The sequence below is a fragment of the Platichthys flesus genome, chromosome 3, assembly GCF_949316205.1.
Source record: "Platichthys flesus chromosome 3, fPlaFle2.1, whole genome shotgun sequence".
Lineage (NCBI taxonomy): Eukaryota > Metazoa > Chordata > Actinopteri > Pleuronectiformes > Pleuronectidae > Platichthys > Platichthys flesus.
The window spans coordinates 9000057-9027095 of NC_084947.1; the positions used below are offsets into that span (position 1 = coordinate 9000057).

At 40.2% G+C, this 27039-nt stretch overlaps 1 protein-coding gene across 1 annotated transcript in view; it reads right to left on the bottom strand.

Annotated features, from left to right (window-relative positions):
* Positions 1–251: 251 nt before the first annotated feature.
* The window catches only part of ipo11 (importin 11), a 92329-nt gene continuing 65541 nt past the window's right edge, over positions 252–27039 (bottom strand). Inside the window, exons 27-29 of the mRNA XM_062381743.1 lie at positions 21530–21625; positions 19468–19552; positions 252–825 (exon numbers count right to left, since the gene is read on the bottom strand). Of these exons, the coding sequence (XP_062237727.1) occupies positions 661–825; positions 19468–19552; positions 21530–21625 (346 nt within the window). The 3' untranslated portion in view covers positions 252–660. The remainder of the gene's footprint in view (positions 826–19467; positions 19553–21529; positions 21626–27039) is intronic.

Sequence of the window (27039 nt, forward strand, 5' to 3'; positions counted from 1 at the left end):
ACTAAAAAGTAAAATACCATCTTGCAGAATATCATCCAAACTTTACATACATACAAAATTACATTTCTTTTTTCTTTTGAAAGAATAGATTCTGTAAACACTGCTTTCGGTCCTTCGGGTTCATTTCGTGTTTCAATCTGTTTTTTTTCCATAGAAAATAGTTCGAGGCCCTTCTCTGGCACCTGCAGAAGATTTTTGCTATATACTCCTCAACCCCAGCCCCCCCCCCCCCACCCACCCTCCTCCCCCCACTCTTTTACTTTCCCTCGGGTTCTCTTCCCGCTCCACGTCTAAACCACAAAAAGAAACTATAACAAATGAGTGGAAGCTCGAGTGTGGTGAGGTTTTCATGTGGGAGATTTAAAAAAATGTGGGGGTGCTTTTACTTTTTTAAGCACTCACAGAAACCCCATCTTGATTAAAAAAATAAATAAAAAAAAGGATGTAAAGGAATCCACAAAGAGAAGGGACAAGGTGTGTAGGCTGAGGACAGTGGGCAAGTCTGAATATAGATAAGGCATAGAATGGGTAGAGGTTGGGAAGGTTTGGATTGCAGGAGTCCACACGTCGGGCAGATTGTTAGCCTTTTTCCAGTACATTAAAGAACCGAAGGGGGTGAGAGGGTGGCATCAAAAGATGCTTGTGAAGTGACCGACTGATTCACAGGCCTTGCAGGAACTCCTGGAGCTGCCGGACCAGCTCTGTGTCCACGGTCTCCATCAGGACCCCGAACCCCTGGTCGCCCATCAGGGCCTGCTGCGCCTTCAGCTTCTCATAGACAAACTGCTGCAGAGAGACGCTGTGCACCGGGTCCTCCAGGGCCAACTGCAGCAGGACAGAGAAAAGAGTGAGTGAGAGTGTGAAGGGCGACAGGATGCAGCCTCAGGTTCATCACGCTGACCGACAGAAAACGAGCAGCTCAAATCCGGTCATGCACTGTTAGACGAAACACAGCAACAACCAATCTGAAGTTTGCCATCGTTGCTCGTATCACATATTGAATTCCAAATGAATTAAAGTAAAGCTGTTTTTCCTGTTTAAAAAAATTACGTTTCTGAGAATCTGTTGACAATGAAGCTAATCTCTCATGCCTTTCACTCTCACGCTGGAAAAACATTTGCAGCAAATAAAAGTTTTCCAATCTTCTTGGATATGCTTGCAAACCCCACATCTGGATTTCAGATTTTCCTTTTTTCTCAGTCTTCCTTGATTCAAGTTTTGTGTTGAAATTGCATTTTTTCTTTCTGTGGATATTCCAGGTTGATGTGTTCTCTCATTCTCTTCTAAGTCTTGATACTTCTCCAAGCTTCTCTCAACTCTTACATTTTTGGGGGGGGGGGGGGAAGATTGATTCCCTTCAGCTGAGTCTAATCCCTCTGTCCATATGCTTATTAATGATTCTTAATTCTATCAATGGCACCAATGTAGTTTAAACGGATATGCAACAAAACTCTCATGTTGTTTTAGAGACACCTCAGATAAAGAGGGAAACGAAAAGCAACTCAGATTTGCTTCGAGTTTTCCAGTTTAAAACACACTATTTGCAAATATATAAAAAGCCTTATTTACTAAAAAAATTAATTTTTCCCATAAAAAGTATGGTTAACATCTTTAACCCTTTCTTATATTAGAAAATACATTTCAATGAAATGATATGGCTATTTGAGCAACACATTCTGTATTATCCAAACGTCTTTCTGGATTGAAAACCATCCTGCAGACTGATTAGTGTCAGTATGAGTTTGTGAACACTTTGTTCCTGCAGCTTGTTTTTCGCCTTCTCACATGATTTCCCCACAGATTAATTATTGTTATGTTTGACCCCGACATCCTAAAACCTTTGGAAAGCAGCTCTGCATTCTGAACTGCACAAACACAAACTCCCCCAGTGACCAAACCTCCTTCAGCACCGCACACACAAAAACTCGACATTTGGGCACGAGTTAGTTGAACAGCCCCAGAAGAGCTTCACACACCACCAGTAAAATAAAGAGAAAATGAAAAACAACTTTGGTCCTTTGCCAATCACTCGAAAGAATCCTTGTAATGCTAAACAGTTCTTTGTCATTACAATGCAATCAAAATAGTGAAGAGTGGCTGTTGGAGAGGGGCTTAATGGAATAGATGTCATCTAACCTCCATAATTACCTTCAACACAAAGACCTGTGTGTGTGTGCGTGTGTGAGTTGTCGTCAGACCATGTCCTCTGTTGCCTTGTGTGTGCAAAATATCCAGACCTTTGCTTATAGGCAATTAGAAGTCTGCAGTGTCTCTGCAACAATGCATCCATTTAAAGTACATTGTTATAATAGCATACACACTGATGGTAAATGCTGTAGATAAACTATACATATATGTGAATTTACAGCAACTTCTGTATGAAATTGCTGTGCACATGATTTATAAAGTCTTGAATGTTAAATATATACAACACACACACACACACACACACACACACACACACACACACACACACACACACACACACACACACACACACACACACACACACACACACACACACACACACACACACACACACACACACACACACACACACACACACACACACACACACACACACACTAACTAACTGAATAATGATTAATAGTTTTGTATTGACCTTCTACAGATCGCCAACAAAACAGACCATTAAAACAAAGTCAAATAAATGAGCACCTCAGTTTCACGCAACAGTGTAAAGTAAGAATGATAACACACGGTTGAGAAGCAGCAGATGAAGATACAGTTATATTGCTAAAAAGCAGAATGATACCAGAGAGTAAAGCTTAGAAGATAAATGTTTTATGTAAAAAAAGACACAGAGCATCGTTCTGGGGACACCTGCTGTGCGGAGTATCTGCACACAAATGAGAACAGAGAGTGAAGCTACCAGTAAGAACAATAAGCATGATCCACTGTGGTCCCAGAGGGAAAGCAGAGAATGGGATGAGAAGAAGAGGAGAAAAAAAAAGGAGGCACGAAGCAAGAATAGGTGAGGATTAGTAGGCAGAGGGGAAAACTGAGAAGCAGCGTAAAGGAAACTTTGTGCAAGAAAAGAGGTTATCAGGAACCGCCATGATGACGGTGTTAGAGGAGAACACCATAAAGAATGTGAGAGAGAGAGGGAGAGAGAGACGGCATGACAGCTGAAGTTCATTGTTCAGGACAGAGTGGAGGAGGAAAGAGAGGAGTGGGCAGTGTGCGCGGAGGCAGAGAGAGAAAGGAAGAGAGAGACGGATGAAATGACAGGGTCTGTGAAAGCCCTCGTCTCTAATGTAATCCCCAGACTACTGCTGCCCTTCTCCACAGCAAACAAAGTAAGGAGTCCTGTATCATTACTGTAAAAATATCAGTGCTGCTCCAAATCAGCCGACACCAGGGCTTTTACACACACACACACACACACACAAACACACCCGTGTGAGCGACAGATGCACACAAAGGGAACCAGATGGTATTGACCACACTTCACGACTGTTGCTTTAGGAAATCTGGAACGATACAAACCATCAGTTACTAACTCTCTGATTATCAATTTACTGAAAAAACACAAACAGACGTATTAAGATAAAGTTTTTGATGCACGTGGTCCTGCTCTTCTAGCGGCGTGGACACAAACGCATCCTGCGCCATATTGAAGCTGACGTCTTCTGGACGGACTCAAGAGAAAACTAAATACGAATGGAAAATATTTCCACACTTCTCAGTGTTTCCCATACATTACTGTATGTAAATCAATCGCACGGCTACGTTCAGAATCATCTGCACATGGAGCGACAAAGTGAGATCCCACAACAGGTCTTTACTCGAAACCACAGCCAAACCATCAGGATCCCCCCCTAGTGGCTGGCCGTAGAATTGATCATAGACCCTGCCACCTCCAGGTTAGAGGATGGGACATGGACCAAACCTCAAAGTTACAGTACATGCTAAATAAAGATGAATAAATCTAGGCAAGATTGTTTCTGTCGTTTCAGATAGTTCTTATCACAATGATGTGCGTATTTTGACTTGTGAAATTAGTTTTAATTACTTATATGATGCAATAAAACAAGGTGAAACTCCTTTTTTGCAGCCAAAAGGTCTGGACGGAGACTAAGTCAGACCGGCAACTGTGAAGGGGAGTTAATGACGCAACAACCTACACTGTGACAGCTCTTATCCTCATATCCCGTTCCTCAAGTCTAACACCGAACACACAAACACAGCACATGTACGTTGTGTCTGTGTGAGATGCAATTAGTTGTGGAGCTGTATGATGTACTGGAGTGTAGACCAAGAACAGCATTGAGTTATCAGATGCTGCCAGTGTCGGGTTTAGTGGATTACACAGCAGGCAGATGTTAATTTCATCAGCAAATTTGTGACACATCAGCTCCAGGAGCCAGTCACCTTCAGCATCACTGACTCGACTTGAAAGCAGCTGTCAAGTGGCCAAATATGACTCAGAGGATCGGGTCGATCCGACTGATGTTCAGGACAATAAATCGAAGCGCTGTTTAAAAAGGCAAAAAAGGTTTTATGGGGTGATTTCAGCAACGCATCAGTATAACATAACACCGTAGTTTTGTGTAACCATCTTAAAGGACAATAAAATAAGAGATAAATAAAGTAAAGAAACTTTAGTGCTGCTGTTTTTCTCTATTATTTAAATGATTAATTACCATTATTTAAAAGGAGAGATAATAGATCATTGACAGCAGAAGATTTTCATCTTAACTTAAACAGGTACAACTGTGTATGGGCAGTTATATCGACCCAATCAGTGACTCAACCCATTTAAAATGCCAGTAACTGGCATTCCTCTAAATCAAAATGACATGTACCTCAAAACCCAGCGGAAGTAATTTCACCAAATCCGATGCACATGCTCTGGGGGCAACTGATAGTAAAATTCTGATTATGATGATGACATATTGATTGATGAATGTGGAAGTGGCTCTCGAGATAATCAGCCACAACATATGAAGAAACCAATCGTGGAGCCCATCGGCTAATGGCTGACGATGTATTAGCCGATATATTTGGGACTACCGGTTGTAGACGGCGAATATCCTCAGTCCTCTGTTTACAGTCCAATTAGTTTAGTTTATCACACAAGTCAAACATGTCTCCCCCAACAAAACATAAACAGTGGTAATAAACTAGAGATGGAATCCATACAGGCCTTTTCCCTACACACACTCTGAATACTCACATGGAGAATCTGTTTATAGAGATTATAGGACAAGAACAATATGATGGAAGTCCAGCTGCCTCTCATGATTTAAACCAATAATTGCTGATAATATCGGTGGTGTGGTCCAGGATTTCACTTCATGTTCGGTAAATGGTGGACTTGTCTCTCTCGTGCCCGAATCTAACGATAGCCTAATTGAATGACACTGTGACCGATGACTAGCGGCTGTCACACATGGAAACCATGGTAACCACAGCAGCTTCTCCAGTGTCATTTCACACAAACCAGATACTGTGTCAGGATTTTCTACAGGTCTGTTACTGGTGCATGTGTAGTGGAGCTTATCATCTAACACTCTTGGACACATGTTGTAAGGTTAATGTAGGGCAGGAGATGGTTTTCACACCTACAACTGCACCCGGTACCTCCATGCCTGTTTAATGTGGAAAAATGAAAGGAAATAAACAGATTATATTTAATATAAAAAAACCTCCAGCTTTGAATGCTCCTTCGCTTGTTTTCAACCCAAACAACAGACTAGATTGAATAAAGGCCAATTACAGGTTTTCTACTCCTGCCAAACAAAACACACAACTGTGCAAAAACACAATGAAACATTAAATGTGAAGCAGCAGTAAATAATACACCGCTGTTTTTCTTTGTACAAACCAGGTCGTCTTCTGCAGTGTGGACCGGCGCTATGTTTCATCTCCCTTCATATTGCAGGATAACGTGTGAGTGGAGCCCGGTTTGAGCACAGACGCAGAGGGTGAGAGGGGGCGATGTGTGTGTGTGTGTGTGTGTGTGTGATCTACGCAGTGGCACGGTTTCACAAAAGAAATGGGTTATATAAACATATATTGATATAAACTACATTTTCTCATCCTACATCTTGCCTGGATATATATCAAAATACTTTAAAAGGAAGATATAGCCCCCCCCCCCCCCCGCTTGTAGCGCTGTTTATTTATATTTTACTTGAATTGGAATTTAATGGCCTTACATTGATAAGTATTTTATGACTGAATCCATTACATGTTTGAGGTGGTTCTAAACCACAGCTGATGTTGTTGACATTTTGTTTTGAACATTTACTTTTTTTTCTTGGTCACATTCATCTGTTCAAGGTATCATCAAAGTTCTGCCCTGTTGAATATTGATTTAATGATTCATGTGATGAGTTAGGGTCACTAGAGTTTATGGGGGCTGTTGACAATATTAGGGGGTAAACAAATTGTGATACAGATACATTGGTGATACTTTATTCTGTAAAATTATGGTTTTCATATTGCCAAACAACCGCAGATACTGAAAAAATGTTTGGCCATGCTCTGATGTAAACTGTGCCTCAAGAGGCCACTTTCTGTATCTAAATATGAAAGAAGAAAGACAAAGTCTATGGTTCCTCATGAGTTATGTCTCATGTGTTTGTGATTTATATTCTCTGTGCATTTCTGTGCATGTGTTGACGAAAGACAACACTGACCCACTGTGAATCAAAGTGTCTCAAATGAAAATCACTGTTCTCATGTTTGAATCGATCTTCACGACACACAGAGAAGAACCGTCTCCATGTAGGTAATTACATGAGTCATCGGCTCCATGCACCAAAACAAGGGGGGTGTAATATATCCTACACTTGCAGGTGCAACAGAGATGACACGGTGTCAGGAAGAAGCATCATCTGCAGACTCACCATTCACTCACTTTTTGATAACCAAAAGGAAAATGTGTTTTTAAAAAGCAACACGTTTCCACTACAAGTTTAGGCACGCAAAAAAAAAAAGGTGAAAACAAGGGAGATGAACTGAATGTGCAAAAGCAATCTGCATTAAGATACTGAGCCCAGCGAATCTACAACAGACTATACCCGTGAAGGCAAAACAGCAGGAATAAGAAAAAAAAAAGAGCTGAGTGCAGGCAGATAAGAGAAGGAAAAGGGGAAAGAAAAAAGAAATGGAGTGATGATGAGGAAAGGATAGAGGGAGAGTGACACGCTCCCTGCTGTGACTCAAAGATAGAGGAGCAAGGGTCTTCATGCCCGAGAGAGAGCAGAAGATAAATGAGAGCATGATGAAAAGACAGAGACGGATGAGATGTGAGGAACGTGGAAGGGCTTTGGCAGTGTCCTTGTGAGCGGATGAAGACGAGGGAAAATCTGATGATTAGGACAATGATGCGAATAATGATCATCATGCTGTGTGCCCTATGGCAATAAGTCAGTCCACTTATACCTCATGCAAAACGCTCACTAAGGAAACAAAAAATATAAAAACACACAAAATAATAATACAGAAGGTTTGTTGTTGCAAAACACAAAATATCTCAAAATAAACCTCAGTAAATATGGTTTAGAGAATAGGTCCAGTGATTTTGTATATTTTTCATTAGGTTAATATATGGATAGCTTATAATAGACCCGTTCATATACAGATATTTTCAGAAAGGTTGAACAAATTACGTTTTGGAAAAAATGTTGACGTGAATCATTATCAGAATATGCTGTGTAACGTGTAAACAGGAATATGAATAGAATATCAGCAGACCCAACTTCCCCAACAAAGTTCTTCTTCCATTAAGTAATGATTAAGTCGGAGCGATTGGGATTGGAGGTGAGTGCTAGATACAGGCTGAGGGAAATACTGAGAGGACACTTATTGGTTTTGCTCTATTCAAGGGATTTGACAACCGAAGTATAGACTATTGCCTGGCTTACTCTTTAAACGCTGTCTACAGCCAGAACAACTTAAACATCAAACGGTTTAAGTGGAGGAGACATTTGGGGATGTAACCGAGATTATATACCTAAAAATATAAGGAATGCAACGGACTGTATGTGTGTCTGAATTTATGGAAGCATCCGTGAGACTAGTTGGACGTTATGAATGAGCTTGAAAGTTTGTCTATAACGTGTGTGTATATTTTGGCAGAGCTGCTCTGGCCTGGTGAGATTGAGCCTGCTGAGTATCCGAGTCTGACATTAATCCTGTTACCTCAGGTTTCTCCATCTGCATCACCTGCATATATTAGCTATCTCCTGCTGTCCCCAAATGCACTGCCCTTTCTGAAGGACGCTGTTATATTTATTCTTATAGCTTATTTTCCTAAGCATTATATACAGCCCTATGTGAGTGCTTATTTACTTATTTTAGATTTCAAATGATAAGACGATGGACAAAAATCTCCTGAGCACAGAAGTAGATGTGAAAGCATAACTTCTTTTACTGTGGCAATTGGAAACTCGTTTGATTCATTATCAGAAATTTATTCAAAGGTCGTGTGTGGCCCACATATTTTGTGTTAAATAATATTAATTTGGGTTCTGACTGGAAAACATTGACGTGCTTTATGTTCAGAGAAAGCAGTACTTTCCTCATACTGCCTGCAGCAAGTTATGCAGGTTTAAGCTCCTGACTCTTTTAGGCCCCCCTCCTGATTCAACCCAGTCTTCTCTGATTGGCCATCTGACCGTCTCTGTTGTGATTGATCAACTGCTTACAGCGCATGACGGAAATGTCGGCCTCCTTCATTGTTACGAGCAAAAACACTGAAAATGCTACAGTGGATGTAAAGTATTTCATTGTATGAACAAAACCATATTTACTAATTGACATGACTGTGGACATGGTCTAAATAACAAGTGGGACGACAAAGAAGAGACACCAAACACAGTGAGCTGAGGTCATTTACATTCTTCACCGTTATCATATTCAGGGACAAAGACTGATCAACCATACAACAAACAGACAGCAACACTAAATTTAAAAAGGTGTAATTTCACAGGAGATATGGTGCAAGAGTGTGAGAAACAAGGTCAAGAACAGGAAGCCAAGTCCTCCAACACACAAACACACACACAGTCACCTTCTCCCCTTTTCTGGGATTCCATTGGGTCATGGTCTCTTGACTTAGAGGGAGGATTAGAACATTAGAACCTAATTGCAGCAATTTCCTCACCCAATGAGGCGGTACAGTGTAATACTATAATTAGTATTATACATGAGGGCGTAAAAGTTAGAGCCCTGTGGTAGTTTGTCATAAGGCTGCATACACTACCAAACACATGGGTGAAAGTGACGGAGGCAACCACTCCTCACTGGATAAAAATAAAGCTGCATTTTGATACAACGTCAAGTGAAAGGTTTTTTTGTGAATGTTGTGGGTTTCTTTTCTCATACATCTCATGCATCTTCTGACTAGTTTAGTCAACTACTAACCAGATCAGTCACAATTGCTCAGTTTAACAACTTTTTTGATTCATATGGAAATGAACGTGGTCAGATAAAGTGAATCATTCTTTGCTACAGTAAAATAAATGTTTGAAATCCTAAGCTCAATGATGTTTATGACACTTTTTCCTTTAAGCTAATTGTCTCTGTGATTCCACGCAGGACACAAAGTTAACTTTTTTAAACTCTGCCACCTTCACATCGAGTCAAATAAATAAAATTTAGTTTGAGGACAAGGGCTGCAATGTAAGAACCTGTAGGATGGTCATGATTGTCTGGATAAAATACAGGCTCATAAATCATCTTGGCAATTTGAAACAACCCTTTTCTTTTACTTGTAAATGCAAACCTCCTCAGTGCTCTAGTGGATTTGGCTGCGACTCTAGGAACGGAGGCGTGGAGCTCCAAGCTGGGTCAAACAGTGAAATGTGACATCCTGTGTGAAATCTACTTTGCCATCTTGGCAGGCACTGAAAGACCAATTTGTAAAATGAGACTCCTGAGTGGGAGATTACAGTCGGGAGTCTCATTGGGTGAGAAGCTGCTTCTTGGTTGCGTGAATTCTTGGATGCGACGCTGCTACAACCAAGAATTCACGTTAGTATTTTGAGCCTTGTGAACATACAGTGTCTGTGACATGTTGGACAAGCTTTCATTTCTGTGTTGTGTACAGTATTTATTTCAAAAGGGCAAGTGCAAAACGTTACGTGCACAGGCGGTGTGGGCATTTCAGTGTGTACCTGCTATTATGGTTCATGTAGGTGCAGCAGCGCAGGGGAGAAAAATTGTATGGTAAATATAAATCGGCAGATGTGATGAAATAATTTCACTCAGAGGCAGTCACATCTCACAACTTTCCAACAGCTGCGCCGATCACAGTGATGCACGATGACAACGGCTCAATGAGAAAGTCCCTAACGTTGATATATTGTACCTCTCACAACACTAATTCAAAACATTGATGAATATTAGTATTTCACTCAAGCTCTAATCATAAACACTTGCGATCGTTAAGTAAACTGTGACACTACGGCATTTTTCCCATAATGGGTTTTAAGAATAAAACATGAAATGCCAATCAGGAATAACGTGTGTATTATTGTACGCCCTGATTTTGCAGCAGCTTCGTGTCAGTTGCACCTTATTTAATGAAAGTAAACACTGCGGACGGCCGGGCATAACGACTCTGTGCTCTGATGCAGCACTTGTCAAACCAGTGGGTGAAAATGTATCAACAGATTTATCAGCGTGTCCCTGCTGCCTTGAGACGGCTGCAGGCGTTTGATGAACTGAAGGAGAAAATGTTCCTACGGTGTGAAGCAGCTGTGAACAACACAAATTATAACAATCGCTCACACTAATCTAAAGACAAATGCAGATTGATCGAGCATTTTCATTCTTGCTTTAAACACAATTCACATTATTTGTTGTCGTGCTGATCTTAATGCCTCTATCGGCATTATCTTGGTCAGCTACACACAGAAAAGCAAACATGCGTGACTGAATACACGTCTGTCACAGTGTAGAGATGACAGTCATCTTTTCATATCAAGAAATAAGATTAGTCATCAATAATACAACTTCCTTCCTTTCGCCTTATTTTTTATATTCTGTGTCTCCATCTGCATGAGGTGCTGAGAAAAATAAAGTTTATTTGTTCTTTCAGCTCTGCAGAAAACCCTCAGGTTTAAGGGGGTTGTTTCAAACAATGATCAAGTTTTAGAGCGTGATTTCATTGGACGCCTTAGGTCCTAAAGGGTTAATGGTACAAATAAAAATTCTATCTGATATGAAGTGTCAGACAGAGAATACAGTATATCAGTATATGTCTGATAAGCTTACACAGATCTCGCCAATTCATAATACAGACCAAAAAAACATTTTATTTGTTCCGGCTAAACCAATTTATTGATTTTCCATCAAACTTTTGCTTTGTAGTTTTAGATTGTTTGGTACAATTCCAACTTACTATAAAAAAAAGAGACTTAACTGGGGAATGCTTAGAAGTAATGTTTCAAAACCTGAGCCAGAAGTATTTGTTGCCTTTAATTCCCAGTGACAGTTTGCTACATTTTACTGGACACCTCACTGTCTGTGGAATTTCTGTTTCACAACATCTATTGTGAAGGTGCCAGGCTTACATAGTCAGCTCATTATCAAAACATTATATTAATGTTATAAGAAATACATTAGTAATTAAGGTTAGTTAATATCCCCTATAGAGGCAGGGAAGATTTTACACCCAGCATCAAGAGTACCTGACACGTTTGGAATCCCTCACCAGACAGTTCTGTTGAAGTGTCAGAATTATGCCAATGGTGGATGTAATGTAGATTAACATTTTCCTCTCAGTCAATCATGGTTAATGGTTTACTTGATTCATCAATCAATCCAACCCTCATGAGCAAATACAAATACTTCAATCATTTTGTCACTTGTCTGACAAGCCGTAAATTTGAATGAACAGGGTTGAGGGTGAGGAAACGTGGGCAGCAGTTTGAATCACAGCGAGGAGATTTCATCGCTCCCAGCACACAATCAAAATCACAGTGATTGGTTATAATGAGCCACATGCAGAATGAAAAAAGCTTCACACCGGTAATTAAGATGCATTAGTATAAATCTAAAATCTGAACTGTCAGGCCAAAGATCGATTATTATCATCACTTGAATCTGACTAATTAACTCCCAATGAATCCAAAGAGCTGGCAGGTGAAAACACTACACACACTTTTGGCTGCATCATCGTCGGATCTGCACAGCTGCAACATAAACACCACGACTGGCAGAGGCATAAGTGGACAAAATGAATCGAGCATTCCCTGTAGTGCACGCTCTTCATTTTAATATGTGGCTGCCTTTTATAACAGCAGGCTACAGTCTTAATAAGATGCTGCCATGGAAAAGCTTAATCAGTACGGTAGCGCTAATGATAGATGTTCAGGAACACTCAGTTAACTCAGGATCTTTAAAAGTCCTGCACCCCAGCACAGACGTGGAAACATATTCTGGCTGATTTCTATTTAGGTGGAAGAGGAGCTACACTAGGCTGGACTAATTTGAGGTTGCAAACAACTAAGAGTGTTAAAGGTGTAATAATTCCCATCCTAATGCGGGCAAGAAACGTATGACTTTTTTCTGCCAGATTGTGTTTTGAGGAGTGGTTTGAGGTGGAGTCCTCAGGATTTCTAGCATGTCAGAAATGTTGGCACACTGACTTTGACTTTGAGCCAATACACAGTACGAGTGCTCTCAGAAGATCCATTACAGAGTGAACTTATTCTAACATCATTACTTCTGCCAATGAGTGTTTTTTTTTTTTAAATCACCCCTGTCCACTGGTTGACTGACTGGTTGACTGACTGGTAGACTGACTGGTAGACTGACTGGTAGACTGACTGGTAGACTGACTGGTAGACTGACTGGTAGACTGACTGGTAGACTGACTGGTAGACTGACTGGTAGACTGACTGGTAGACTGACTGGTAGACTGACTGGTTGACTGACTGGTTGACTGACTGGTTGACTGACTGGTTGACTGACTGGTTGACTGACTGGTTGACTGACTGGTTGACTGACTGGTTGGTTTGTGAGCAGGAATGCGCAAAAACTACGGACTGGATTTCCATGAAACTTGGTAGGAAGATTAGGATATCGCCAAAAAAAATTAATCCAGTATTTTTTTTAATAGAAGTTCACCAATTTCCAAGAGAATTATTCATCGATCTTGATCAAAAACATTGAATTTATTTAGGAGACTGATGAAAAATATGATATTTATGAGCGTGCACAATTTGTGTGGCTAGATTGAAAATAAAGCCAGAAAAAATTGACAGGGACTGCTCACCTTAACAGCTCCAACAAAAATGATGGGTGAAAGAAATACTGGGATTTGTGACCAGACATATTTGCACAAAATATGACAAAATGCCAGGCCTGGTGTATAAGCTTGATAACTCATGCACAGGGAAGAGACATCAAAGTCTGTCTATGCAATAAACTGTGGCTCTGAGTAACCCACTAAAATAAACGATCTCTGTGCTCCATTTCTTTGTGAATTCAAGAAGTGGTTAATTGCGGCATATTTGCAATCCTGCCATCCTCTAAGAGCCTACAACTCCCAACAGTCTCCAGGACAAATGGCCGTAAAGCTGAGAAGTGACAGAGATGGAAACTAATTTGGATCTCTCTGTATGCCTGAGGCAGCACAAAGGAGAATCTTTATATCTTGTGGTGCAAAATAACACAGTGAGCGATGTCTGTTATTCAACAAAACCAAATTATGCTGACACTGATGGTCTGCTTGAGACTAGGAGCAATAATAAAGCAGGAATGGCAAGTCTTCATTACTGACGCTTTGTGTGGCACACAGTGAATTGATAACACACTGAAACTCATTTCCTACAGATATATACCTTTAGGGACCTCTGGAGTCAGTTTGATTGTTCATTATAAATGGAATAATGATAAACTGTCGAATGACAAAAACGATTTTGTGATTAATTGGTAATTCATCAAAGCTCATTTAACATTTTTGTTCCACTCAGAGCATTGATAGCTACTGGGTAATAATCAAATGAATACACTTCGCTATCGTTTCCTTTGTTAAACATTGAATATTTAATGGGATTGCCGTTTAAGGTAACTTAATAAGCTGGATTGCTTATCACGAAATAATGAAAAATAAAGTCCATTTTCATCACTAATTAAGCTCTGGAAAAATATTTCCCTTTGCCTATGAGCAATAACAGCCACAGGACAAGGAAGTAATAGTTACATCTCTGTATCTTCCTCTTCTCACATTGCAAAAACATGAGCATTTAATAGGATGCCCTCTCAAAGACTCTTCATCAGTAAATGTTTTACCCGAGGAAGTCTTTTAATTGGAAATTTAACTTGACTGTATGGTGATTACAGAGGCAAGAGGTCGACAAAATATTTGTGATGCTGCACACTTCCCGCTGGAGTTTGAATATTTCAATTCGGATTCTCAGTCTTATCCAAATAGTTGAAATTCATATTAATAAGGAAAGGGAAATAGTTTCACAAGAAGCTTATTTTTTCCAATGTTCTTCTTAAGATTTAGGCAGAAAGTGGTAATTTTTCATGTATTTTACAACTACATTTGATTAGAATTGGCAACATAAAGAATAATGTAATGGTTAAAGTGATTTGAATGTTTACTGTCATACATTTGATTTTTTTAAGCCCCAACATCTAAAGCTAAAATGGTAAAGAACATCTTTCATTATGTCAAAAAAGTATATCAAACTTTCTTTTAACACACCCACCCCTTTATATTGCAGTCTAAGGAGTTTTTAGTTGGCGCTGCAGCCTCTCATAATATACATAACACAATATGTATACTTTTTGTAAATTTAAAATTAGCACGATCACCTATACTTCTTAACTGTTCAAACTGTGAAACTAATGTTTATTATACTATCATATCCCACCATCACCATCACTAATCGCAGAAAAATAAAAACCACACACACTGAAACCAACTCATTAGCGTAATAGCCTGGAACCAAAATCTCATCAGTTACACATCCTGAACAAATGCTATAAATGACTGAAGTGAGCATTCTGTTCAAATAAGTCGAAACTGCATTTAACAATAAACAGAGAACACAAAATGGGACATTTAAAAAGTGGGCAGGCACGTGGGCTGCTGCAAAACAGCTGTGACAGAATGCAACATATGACGTCATGCGTCTGATTGTGGAGATGTGGCGCTACAGAGTGAGAGCAGCTTCTTGCCCCCCCCCCCCAGCATGTCCCAGTTTTTCCTACATGATGAATAGGGCACCTTTGTCCATTCTTTTTTCCCATTTCTCTCATCAGTTATTGACAACTACTCACAACAAAAGCAGCACAATACCACATGTGTGTTGTGTGTAGTAAAAGAAAAGCAATACACTCAAGTGGGTGTGTGCTAACGCAGCACAACAGACGGAGCACATTAGTGCTCAGTGGAGAAAGTCTTTGATCCCTTTTCTTGTTTGATGGTGCTGACCTTGTAGATGAAAAACAAGAATCTAATGATACATTATGTACCGGGGCCCAAACACAGCGTCAGTTAACCCAGTCTGCCTGGAGCACTCGGATCAAAGTGAGGGACAAATCAGAAGATGATGAGGCAATTTGTGACTGAAATGATAGATGAAGAGGAGAAGAAGACAGAGCTGTGCAGGACACCGTCATATGAACCCAACACCATTGCTTTAAGGTGGACCACTTAGCCTGCTGTCTAGGTTTGTCAAATAAAACTTAAGTGTTGTCTCATCTGCAAAAATGAGACCAGACATACCACATCCTGCTGGAGTAATTATCAATTAAAGGTGTGGAAATATATCTCCAAGCAGAACATGGGTTTTATTGGCTGTTGATGTACTGAACACAAAGTGTATAGCTAACAAATACAAAAAAAAATATAACACTGTTATTTTCAACTATAAACCATTATTATCCCTTAAATGTCAAGTCCATTGGCAACTGGTGTAATCAATATGTCGTCGTCATAATAACGAAAAAAAAAGGGCAGTCTTTACTGGTCCATTCCCACAAATGTAAACAATGACATAGGCAAGACTCCAAGGTCTGTTTCATCAGATACAAGCCAAGTAAATGAGACCGCTGGCTGAACAAAGAGTGTTTGTGCCTCTCATCCAAAGCTGCTGCTGCTGCTGGTAACATTAGCAACCCTTCACATGCTACTGTTGAGACCGAGTCAGACATGAAAGAGATGGACTCCTCTTGAGTGGTAGGAAGTGTAACAATAGTTCTTTCTCATACGCAAGATTCAGAGCACAACCAATTTATCTGGTGGCTTATAACGAATTGACAGACATGTGCTTTTAACAGACTTGTCAGTACTGTTCTATCACAGAATAAACATTTAAGGGCATATGTGCATTCATGTTAACTTTTAATCTTAAAATATTTTTCATTCAAGTTCAGAACATGTGGTTGTATGTGTAAGTAAACTGTAGAAAATGTCAAGCCTATAACACATTTCTTCATCATTAGGGTTTAATAACATCTTAGAGATGATTTTTCTTTTTATAAAAACATAAATATACATACATAGGCCGATTTATCTTTATTGGGTTAATGTGTGAATAATAATAGAAGTTAATTAAATATTATTGTTGTAAATCAATTCTATTTGAACAAAGCATGTATAGAATGATTGAATTAAGATTCAAAAGAAATCGAGCTGTCTAAAGGGACCGAGACACCAACCATTTACCACAAAGGACCTGAATCAGATCCAGCCTGGCTCCTTTGCTGCCATCTCTCCCACTGATATCCCCTTGTCATCTCTAATATCACTGAATAGCAAACACATCAGTTTATTTGTAATGTCCGACAACAGATTACATAAACATGCATTAAGATGTGTTGGCAACTTTTAAGAGCTTTACCCTGGATACGTCCATCCTATTCATGAGTCTATGAAAAAAAGAACAATGCTTCCTGCAGCGCTGGGAGCTGTGACAGAGTCTCTGTCCTTTTAAAAGCAAATTACCTTCACAGTGCCTCATGAGAGACAGACAAGGTCAGAACTACAAACAGGACACACAAGGCAAACAGAAACCACCCATAACAATACTGTTTGAGAGGGAAATGTCGGAATAAGTGATGTGAATACCAGTGATAGTGATTATTCCTCCATTTTCTCCCTGTATTCAATCTATTCATCCTTTATGCAGGAATGCAGGTGTCCCAAAGGGAGCAGCAAATCAAATTCAGCGAGGCAACACAGCAACGTCAAACAAATATCCCCTATGGGCCGAGAAACTGTGATGAGACTTCTTGATTAGCAGAGGCTCACACGTCCAATGTGAGGGAGTGTGATAAGGACAGATGAAGGGGAAAAGGGACATGTCGGGTTGGTGCTGATTTGCTGAAGGCGTCTAAGGTATTCAATTATGGACAACTTGTGTTTACATAGGCAGAGAGCTTAGTTGTGTGTGTGAATTAAACATCTTTGGATTCACTTGGCTTTTTTATCACCTTCACCGAGGAGGTTCTGTTTTCATTGCTGCTCAAGGAACATCCGATTACATTTTGGAGCTGATTCAGGAATTTTTGGGAGATGGCCTTGGCAGAGGTATGCGCTCCGCCTGCGCCATTCTAGTTTAACAAATGTGACCAAAACAGGCACTAAGCTGGACTTTCAAAGTCAAACAACAAAATCCTCAGTACTGGGGTGATTAAAAACTCGGTTGTGTTCATTCACACACATAAAAGTTAAGTCTAAACATACAAATAAATTACAAGATACAGAAAGTGTTGTTTAACTCCACGGGTCACAGGTCACCACAGGAGCAGCATCTGCATAAGGGACATCAGTATGCATATACCCCAACTATATGGATATATCTGCAGTAAGCCAACACTGGCATCTACATTGAACAGGCTCTGTGTCGAGTACGACACGTCTCACTTTGATATTTAGTGAATTACAGCCTGTAAGAGAGTAAGCTCTGGTGTACTTAATTATTCACTCGCACTGCAGTGAAAGAGAAGCCAAGTATAGCAGGACTCGTGACCGTCTACACACACCTGCCTTGGAAGGAGCTGGACAGATTCCAGCCTCTGTCGGGGGGGCGTTTCAGGACCAGTGCTGTGTGTAGAGGTGAGTCCACCTGCTGTATACTTCTTTAGTGTTGCTTCACCTCCTCCATCACCTCCAGCACTGTCATCTACAGACATGTGACTTTTCCCATCTCAAGCTGCAGTTTTTTCGCAGCGATGCCTTCACCTGCTGCCTGACCGGCAATGCAGTGGACCCCTACAGCTCACCCTGCAGATGGTGGACACACACGCCAGGTCCTGATGAAAGCTGACTAAACAAAGTGAAATGCCACCAAGTGCAACTGCACCCTAAAACATAATTAACAATCTGGATGAGTTTGGTTTATATGTTTTCATCCTATACGATACATTTGCAGTCCACTGTCTGAATAAATTAATCAAAGTGAGGCATTGATGCACAAAGCTTTCTTTTATGAAAATGGTCTGTCCCGCTCTTACACACCGACACAAACACACATTCTTTGATGCACATGAACACTTTAACACAAATTCACACACCTGCCAAGGACAGCTGCCAGAAGGAAGCCAAACTGGAGTCAATAAATGTCACAGGTCTCCTTCCTCATTAACTTTCCCCTCTAACTCAAAACCGTCTCACGTGGGCACGCCATCCACTCGCGCACGTAGATTCATGCACACACCCCGAGAGCACCCACACACACCCCCACCCACCCACCCACCCACCCAACCATTGAAAAGCAGAGAGAGGTGTGACTTTAATTCTCCTCTTCTCTATTCCCTTGAGCAAGAAGTTGGGGTCTGGGCTGAGGTGATAAGTACAGTGGGACACTGCCAGCAAACATAAAAAAATACACACAAACACAACACACTCACACAGTAGGTAATAAATACAGCTGCATTTTTTCATTCAAACCCAAATGATATCTAATTTGTTAATTTTGCAAAGGCACTCATTTGGAAGAAACAACACAGCGAGAGACGCCAACATCATAATAAAACAACATTTCTTACAATGTTAAAGAGTGTTTACAATTTCAGAGCCTCCACAGACACTATGCACCTACATGTATATACATCCATACTGTTGAAGTGGTATGCATCCCACACCTAGACAATATCTATGCTTACATAAAGCGACTCGCAGCATGCATCTATGACACACACATGCCAGCAGCTGTGCTTATGTGATTAGATAGCACCCGAACTGAAAAGCTGCAGCAGCTGACAGGTACATCTGAATTGTTCCCGGACTAAGGAGTGCATTGAATGACCACATTTCTTTTTGCTTGTACATTTTCTCTGGCCTCCAGACAAGTGTATTGTCCTTTCTTTTTAAATCTTGTATCATAAGAGACGATGTGACAAAAAGAGAATCACAAGGGGGGGGGGGCAGAGATTATTTTTGACATCAAAGGACAAGGAGAGAGAGAACTCGGTAAAATTAAAAGAGAACATTATATTACTCTTTTTTTTTTTGGTCTGACTCACCAGCTTCTTCCTCTTGTCCTGTTCGGTTGGTGGCTCCTCATCATCACTTAGCTTGGGCTCCTCGAAATGACTCATCAACATGCAGCTGCAAACACAATAATATTCAACTCAATATTAATAAGCGCACATAAACCGGCACAGAAGGAGACAATTTCAGGACAAGATCAGCAGCACACACGAAGGTACAGGAAAAAAAAGACAAAAGGTTGAACCCGCTGGTCCTCTGTGTACGGCACCGACTGCTGTTGATGACATGCACGCAGAGAGAATTACAGGAGAAACCTTTGTGCCAAGTCCAGAGTCTGTGTATGGTCTTTCATTTCTTTTGTCCTTCTTACTTTATGCTCATTGTGAGTGGAGGTGAGGAAGGGGAGGAATCTCCAATTTCATATCACCTGGCTTTCACGTGTCAGCTTTTGATAATTTATGATCGGAATTTCAATCGGTTAATAATTTACACACAGATCTCACCGAGCTATGTAGCACTTTTTTTCTCCTTGTTTAAACATCTGTCAGACAAGTTCTCTGTTAATTCTCTCGGCTCTCATGTTTCTCATGTCTGCCACAGCAGGGAAAAAAATCAGGTTAGTTTAAATGTAAATCTGAAATCACTTTTTTTTTTCTGCATTGACATATCTCTGACATGCTCATGAGATCATTTAATAGAATAAACAGTTTTCCGTTAGTTTTACAGAAATATAACTATTAGGAGAACAAAAAAAAGACAGACATCGCAACTTCACTAAAAAATAATTAGGCAGTAAGCAGCTGAAGAGACATATATTTTCCAGAGTTGGGAAAGTTTAAACATTTGAAGTGGCCTGAAACTCGACTCCTAATGAATGATAATGATGCTCCCTTACTGCTTGATCAATAAATAAGCAATGATTGTCCACAAAGTTATGGCTCTGAACTTAAAAGGTCAATTTAAAAAAGTACATTTTATGATCAGAGCTTGTTTCTGTTGTCCCCAAGGGTCCAAAAACAGATGGTGCAGATTTATACTAACTATTGTGACACATAACACAGTGGTGAGACTGAGTCACATTTTAGGCTCTGCCAATAAAACAAATATCCACATACGGCTGTTTTGTTTTTTAATGTTTAAAAATATTCTGTACTGTAACTGAAACTCCATACCAGTCATTTAGATGTTATAATCAAATATGACATATTGTACTTGGAGAGTTCAGTACAATAGAAAGGAATACAAATTTTGACACTGTACTTTCACGCTACACTTAATTTCCAATTGTCATACTGTTTCACTTTCATTCTTATTCCACACCATACCAGAACAACGCAGAACCACTTACGAGAATGGAGGAATAAAAGGAGAGGCAGTTTTAATTTTAAACATTGCTTAATTTTTTAAACACAGGCAGGAGGATTACATTACCCACTGCTACCCGTCTCAGTTTGTTGCCTTAACAAATAGTAAATCCAGACATGTTTTGGCTCCGTATGAAGCTCAGCAGGGAACCAAAACAATTCAACACGTCTCCTGCAAATAAAGAAACACTTACACTAACCTTTCTACACAAATTTAACATTCATTTCACACTGGCACGTCTTAGCAGGGCGCTAAGTGTTTTCGACAGCAGGGAAAAGGAGAGTCTGCACGCAGGTTCACATCTTCTGAGAAATGGGTTCGATGCTACCGGGGCAGGGAGCGAGAGGGCAGAGTGATGGGGCAGGCTGTGTGTATTAGTGTCGAAGGGTGGCTGTGTGTATTAGTGTCGAAGGGTGGCTGTGTGTGTGTTAGTGTCTTATTCCATAGTGAGACAGTGTTTTCTGGGCCATTTCACAGGCCATTATTTATCTGTGTGAAATGTGTCCTGGGCCCCGGCTCCACTCAGCCTCTCCTCCACTGTGATTTTTTTTAAGTGAGAGCTTCATTCTTCAAACTTTTAGCATTGTCGTTGATAAATTCAAGCCTTCAAAATAAATATTTCAAACGGTTTTCAAACATCGTGTGGGAGATTTGTCCAAATTACAAACTTACAAAGTAATTTATACATTTTATGTCCTTGTAGCTTTGGCCTTTCTCCTGCATACTTACTCTTTGTAGGTGCTTGTTTCGGTATCTTCTGTCATGACATCATGCAGCGCCTCGACGGAGATGTTGATGATGCCGCAGAACTTGTCCTGGATCACACTGATCAAACACACACAGACGACACACACTCATTAGCAATGAGAATATGATTCACCGGCTTTGAGTTTGAATGAGACAGGATGAGAGGTGGGAGTTTGTCCCAGGGAGCAAACGGTCATACAGAGCAACATGACAACAGTGTGCACCGGTGCAGGTTTAATCCTGATGAAGTGGCTGTCAAAGAAACACAAGGCCACCCAGAGGAGAGAGTATCCGGTGTATCAATCAATTGACATCAGTGGACCCATGTCCAGATTGTGCATCCCTGCGTCACCATTTCACCTTTGGCTTTTGGAATTAAAAACCATTTTCTATCCCTTCACTTAGTAAGAACCTTTTACTGCAGCGAAGCTCAAACAGAAAGGAAGGGTAATCAAAATAGAAATAACAATAATGTGGGCGACAGTGCACTAAAAAATGTCGTGCTTTTTATGAGCTTACCAAAAAAATAAGAACGCTGCTACTGCAAAAATCAATCACATCGGACAGAGGTATTTTCCTGCTGTAATGATAGTTTTATTGTCTCGAAGCAAATATTAAAAAATAACTGAGGCGTATTGTCTTTAAACAAAGCCTGGTGGGTTGAATCTTTTTTTCTCCACAGCCACTATGGTGATTATTTTCAGATACTATAGAGCTCCTCTGGCTGCTTGAACCTGAGACCTTTAAAATATGCATGCTCACAACACCCACCAGCCGGATGTGACATGAGCCGCAGTCATTGATAAATTATTTGAGTCATTCTTTAAGCACTGAGAAAGAAGTGGGAGTCTCCCATGACAGTAGGAATAAAGAGTGGGCAGGGAAACAGCACAAAGTGTGAGTATGTGTGCGTTTTAGGCACTGAAGCATCAAAGCTTGTCGGTTCAGGAACATGGTGAGATAGACCTCGGGCAGTTCACTGAGCATGAAGTCTGGCAAACGGAATGAAAGATCAGTGCCTGGCAGACACATATGCAGCCAATAAATATAGATTTTTCTCATATGGAGAATCTTTTCCATTTAAACTGGTTAAGTGTGTACTCATCAGGACTGAAATAAGCTCCTCTTACATATACCATGTGCTCTGGATATTTTCCTGACATTATCCTAAGGGACTTTAAGTGAAACGCAAATGTCGATGTTATGGGAGTGATCACATGGGAGAACACAGCAGGAAAATGTCCAGAAAATTCACAGCGAAGGAGTGGGCGTGCTGACGACGTCTCAAACCCCGACGGATGCATGATTGAAAAGAACAGATAAAATAGAAATATCTCAGGATGGAAAACATGTGTAATACATGTGAGAAAACAGTGAAGATGTAAAAAAATGTTAAACATTCAAGAGCTTTTGAGTCAACAGCGTTAACGTGCCGTTAGCAAAAACAGCATTTAATCAGAATTTGCTCCTATTTCAAAAAAAGAGTCACAGGATACTTCCAATAAACAAGGCTTGATGGCAACAATGACAAATGAGGGAATCTATTGTGACAGCAGCTTATAAGGTTCATGTATTATTATATATTAAGAGACTAGTGTTGACGTCAGTGCTTTGACACTGACAGCCTCATTCCAGCCTACAAAAGTACAGAGACTCTGGAGAGGAGAGGGTGGGGGATCCCAGATGAAATGAAGGAGCCATTTGCTGCCGTCAATAACATTCCTATATCAAGTGCTGAGTGCCGTGTGGAATTTCTCGACTGAACTACGTCTGCTTCTACAGCTGTGCCGCTCTGCACACATTCACCTTATTAGATTCACTCCGTCGGAATCATACTGGACTCGCCTCTGAATTCAATCCAGTCCCTTACGTAAGGTTGAGGAGCACATAAAGTTCTAGTGCTGAGCAATGACCAGTACAATATTATCATCTTCCAGTGTATCATAGACATGTTGAGGAATTGAAGCACTGTTAAATCTGTGGCGTTCTGGGCATTTGCATGTAATGAGTGGAGTGGGTTAAATTATTTATTAACTATTTTCGTAACACCATTTCAAATTGACGCCTGTAGGCCCCACAGCAAGTTGTTTCCAGATGAATAAGAACTGCGTACTAGTATATCTGAGCTGCAGCATAAAAGAGAGGAGGCAAATGAATACTTCAGCTGTTTTTTGATTGTCTGAAACACAAAGAATGGTACATTTTTAATAGTTGTTCATCGGGAACATTTCACATTTGGGAGAGGAGTGAAACATTCAAGTTAAACATGTGGTGTTCTGGGCATTTGCATGTTTTGAGGGGAGTATTTAGAATTTATTTCAAATGATTATTATAACACTGTTTCAAATTGAGGCCTGTAAGCCCCATAGCATGTTGTTTTCAGCCCTGTGTTCTGGGACCTGTGCCGGTTTCATTACACACACATGAATAAGAACTGCGTACTTGTATGTCTGAGCTCCAGCATCAAGGAGAGGAGGCAAATAAATACTTCAGGACTTTTAGATTGACTGAAAAGTAAAGAATAAAAAGCAGAGGCAGGTCCATTTTTAATAGTTGTTCATCGGGAACATTTCACATTTAGGAGAGGTGTGTAAATTCCTCCCGACTGACTAATAAAAGTCTCAAACTAGCAGACATAGCAACAACTGGATGCTGGCAATGTTTTAAAGATGACTTATTACCAGTTAAAACATGTCTGTCAATTCAATTTCTGTCCAGCCCTAACATCTCTACAGTGATTAATTTCTAATCCCTGACTTGTGACGCTGCTTCATGCTTGTCAGTCAAATCAGTGTCTTGTAAAAAAACTTTTTCTGAAAGCTGACGGGTTAAATAGAAAGACACACTGGTCACAGCAATAGTCTCTGTGTGGTCCTCCCTACAAAGATAACAGGCGGCTGCAGGGATGCATGAACATCGACTAGTGAAGGGGCGACATTTTCTGGGAGAATTTCTGACCCACAGTTTTCTATTTTTCCATCCAGCAGTGAATTTATCATCAAGCAGTATCATGATTTTCTTCTGTGTTCAGTGGCCTTTACAGATTTACTTTCTCTGGCTAAATCGTTTCAACCTAAAGAAGTAGTAGTAGTGGTACTTCCTCATGATTTAATGTTCTTAAACCAATGGTTGTAAGCCTCCACCAACCTGTCCAGGCGCAGTTGACTTCTATGTCTACTCATAAACGTAGTAGAAACTTTACTAGGTATTGGGAGAGGCGGTGGTCTGATGGTAGAAACTTGGACTATGGGCAGAGAAGGTCTCTGGTTCGTCTCTGGTTAGACTCCACGGAGAAACAACGAAAAGACGAACCTGGATTGATCTGCCCAAAAATCCAAGAGGATTCTCCCTACCCTGTCTAGTGCCCCTGAGCAAGGCACCTTACTCTCCCAACATCTGCTCCCCGTGTGCCGTACATGGTCACTCACTGCTCTGTGTGTCCTGCACCAGATGGGTCAAAAGCAGAGGTTAAATTTCCCTACCTGCATGAGTGTGCCTGTGCATGTGTTTGGGACAAATAAATGCATTTTAACCTTAATCTTAAGTGTTTCTAAAGTTGTTTGTTTAAAAAGAATAACGTTTATTAAATATGCGTTTTTTCTTACAAGGACTGTTTTTGCAGAGGACTGACAGAGAGCAATGTCACATGACAATCATGTGAAGCTACAAACTTGGCATTCCTGATTTTTGCAAAGACCATTGACCATCAGATTGAGATCACTTGATCCTTGAGTGTCAGTGATGCAATATAAGCCAAACTTCCTTTCTTGTGATCACGATCAAAAGACGTTTGTGCCTAATTTGAAGGGATTTCTTTTGAGCTTTCCCAAGATGTTGCCGTGAGTGTCTTTGACCTTTGACGAGCAAAATCTCATGAGTACCTCCTTGAGCCCAAGTGAACGTTTGTACTAATTCCCCTGAAGCCGTTCAGACATAATGCATTCACGAGGATAGGGATGAACATGACGCCTCTGGCCCCTGTTTCCAGTATGAAGGTATAAAAAGGCAGCAATATTCCAGCTGAGCTTGTACATTCAATAGTGTTGAGCCTCAGTGGAAGAAGATGGGGTTAAAAAATTCTTCAATTTGGTTTCAAGGGTTTCATTATTAAATTGTAGCCACATGGTTATAAATTCAAATAAAAGCTTCTAATTAAAGGGAGAAATATTTGTGTGACAGCACTGAGGACTGACCCTTACTGACAAACAATTAGGAATTCAAATCCAGATTTCCAAATGTATATGTGTGAATAAAAGCAATAATTAAAAACAAATAGTTATCTCAAAACGGAGAAATTTGATTTAGTAGTGAACATTAGTTTGTAGAATTAATACATGCACAGTCACAAGTGTGCATTTCTATTTTTACCCAGTCAGGTATGCTAAAATGCATAAAGTCCTAATCTTTATTAGCTGGGAAACTTAATTTGTATCCCTCTTTTAAGTTAAACCCACAATTAGAAAAATCTAATCAAAGATTTGAGTCAATACAATAATCAATACTTTGATGAGACAAAAACTCTGGCAGAGCAACGACTGATCTCTCACGATATAGAAACTTTGAGAAAACACTCTCACAATAATGATCAGATAAAGTGTGAGCGCAGCAGATCCAGCTGATAAAGATGTACATATTTATTTACTAAAGTTCATACTCTTGTTGAGTATTGGCATTTCATTACAGAAGCTTTGCCATTGAAAGCAAACTGGTTGATTGGTCAATCCACAATCTCAACTGATCGTTAGATGAATGCTGTGTCGTAAGAAAGAAAATTATTAGATGATATTTAGGGTAGGACAATATACAGATCCCCTTCCTACTTTAGTAAAGATGTTATGTGAGAAAGTTGATTTGTCATGCAGCACTCAACAAGCCGGGCCTGTCCCATCAGACTGCTCTTCCACCATCAAGAGAGGGGGGCATAACAAAGGATTTCATGCCTGTCTCCATCTATGATTGCTAATCTGGACTGCAGAACACTGAGTTTCCCAAAATCTTGATAAGAACACGCACCACCATACAGTCAAGACGGGACATCACAAGCAAAGTTTATCATTAAAACCCACACTGACTCCCTTTGAACCACTTCAAGAGAAGTTTGACTTGGAAAATGAAGAGAGGAAACTTTTGAAGGCGAGTGAAGAGGAGCAGAAACATCTTCTTTTTTTTCTGTACTCCTCCTGTCACACTCCTGTGAAGATAAAGTAAAAGCTCCACAGAAGAACATGTTTGTAAGTTTGTATGTAAAACTGTGTGTCATCAATTGCTTAGAAGTTTCTCTCTTCAAAAGAAACCAGCCTGTAAACCCCTTGTAAAGTATGAAACTCAGTCTGATAACACCACTGACTGCCTGAAGTGTGCATACACAGTATGTGTATCTTGTGCCACTGTGACACAGCTTATTGTCGCTGTAGAGCAAACGTTCATCATTTCCCACATATATTTCTAACAAGAACTTACATTGTCTGATGTTAGTGACACACCGTTCCAAT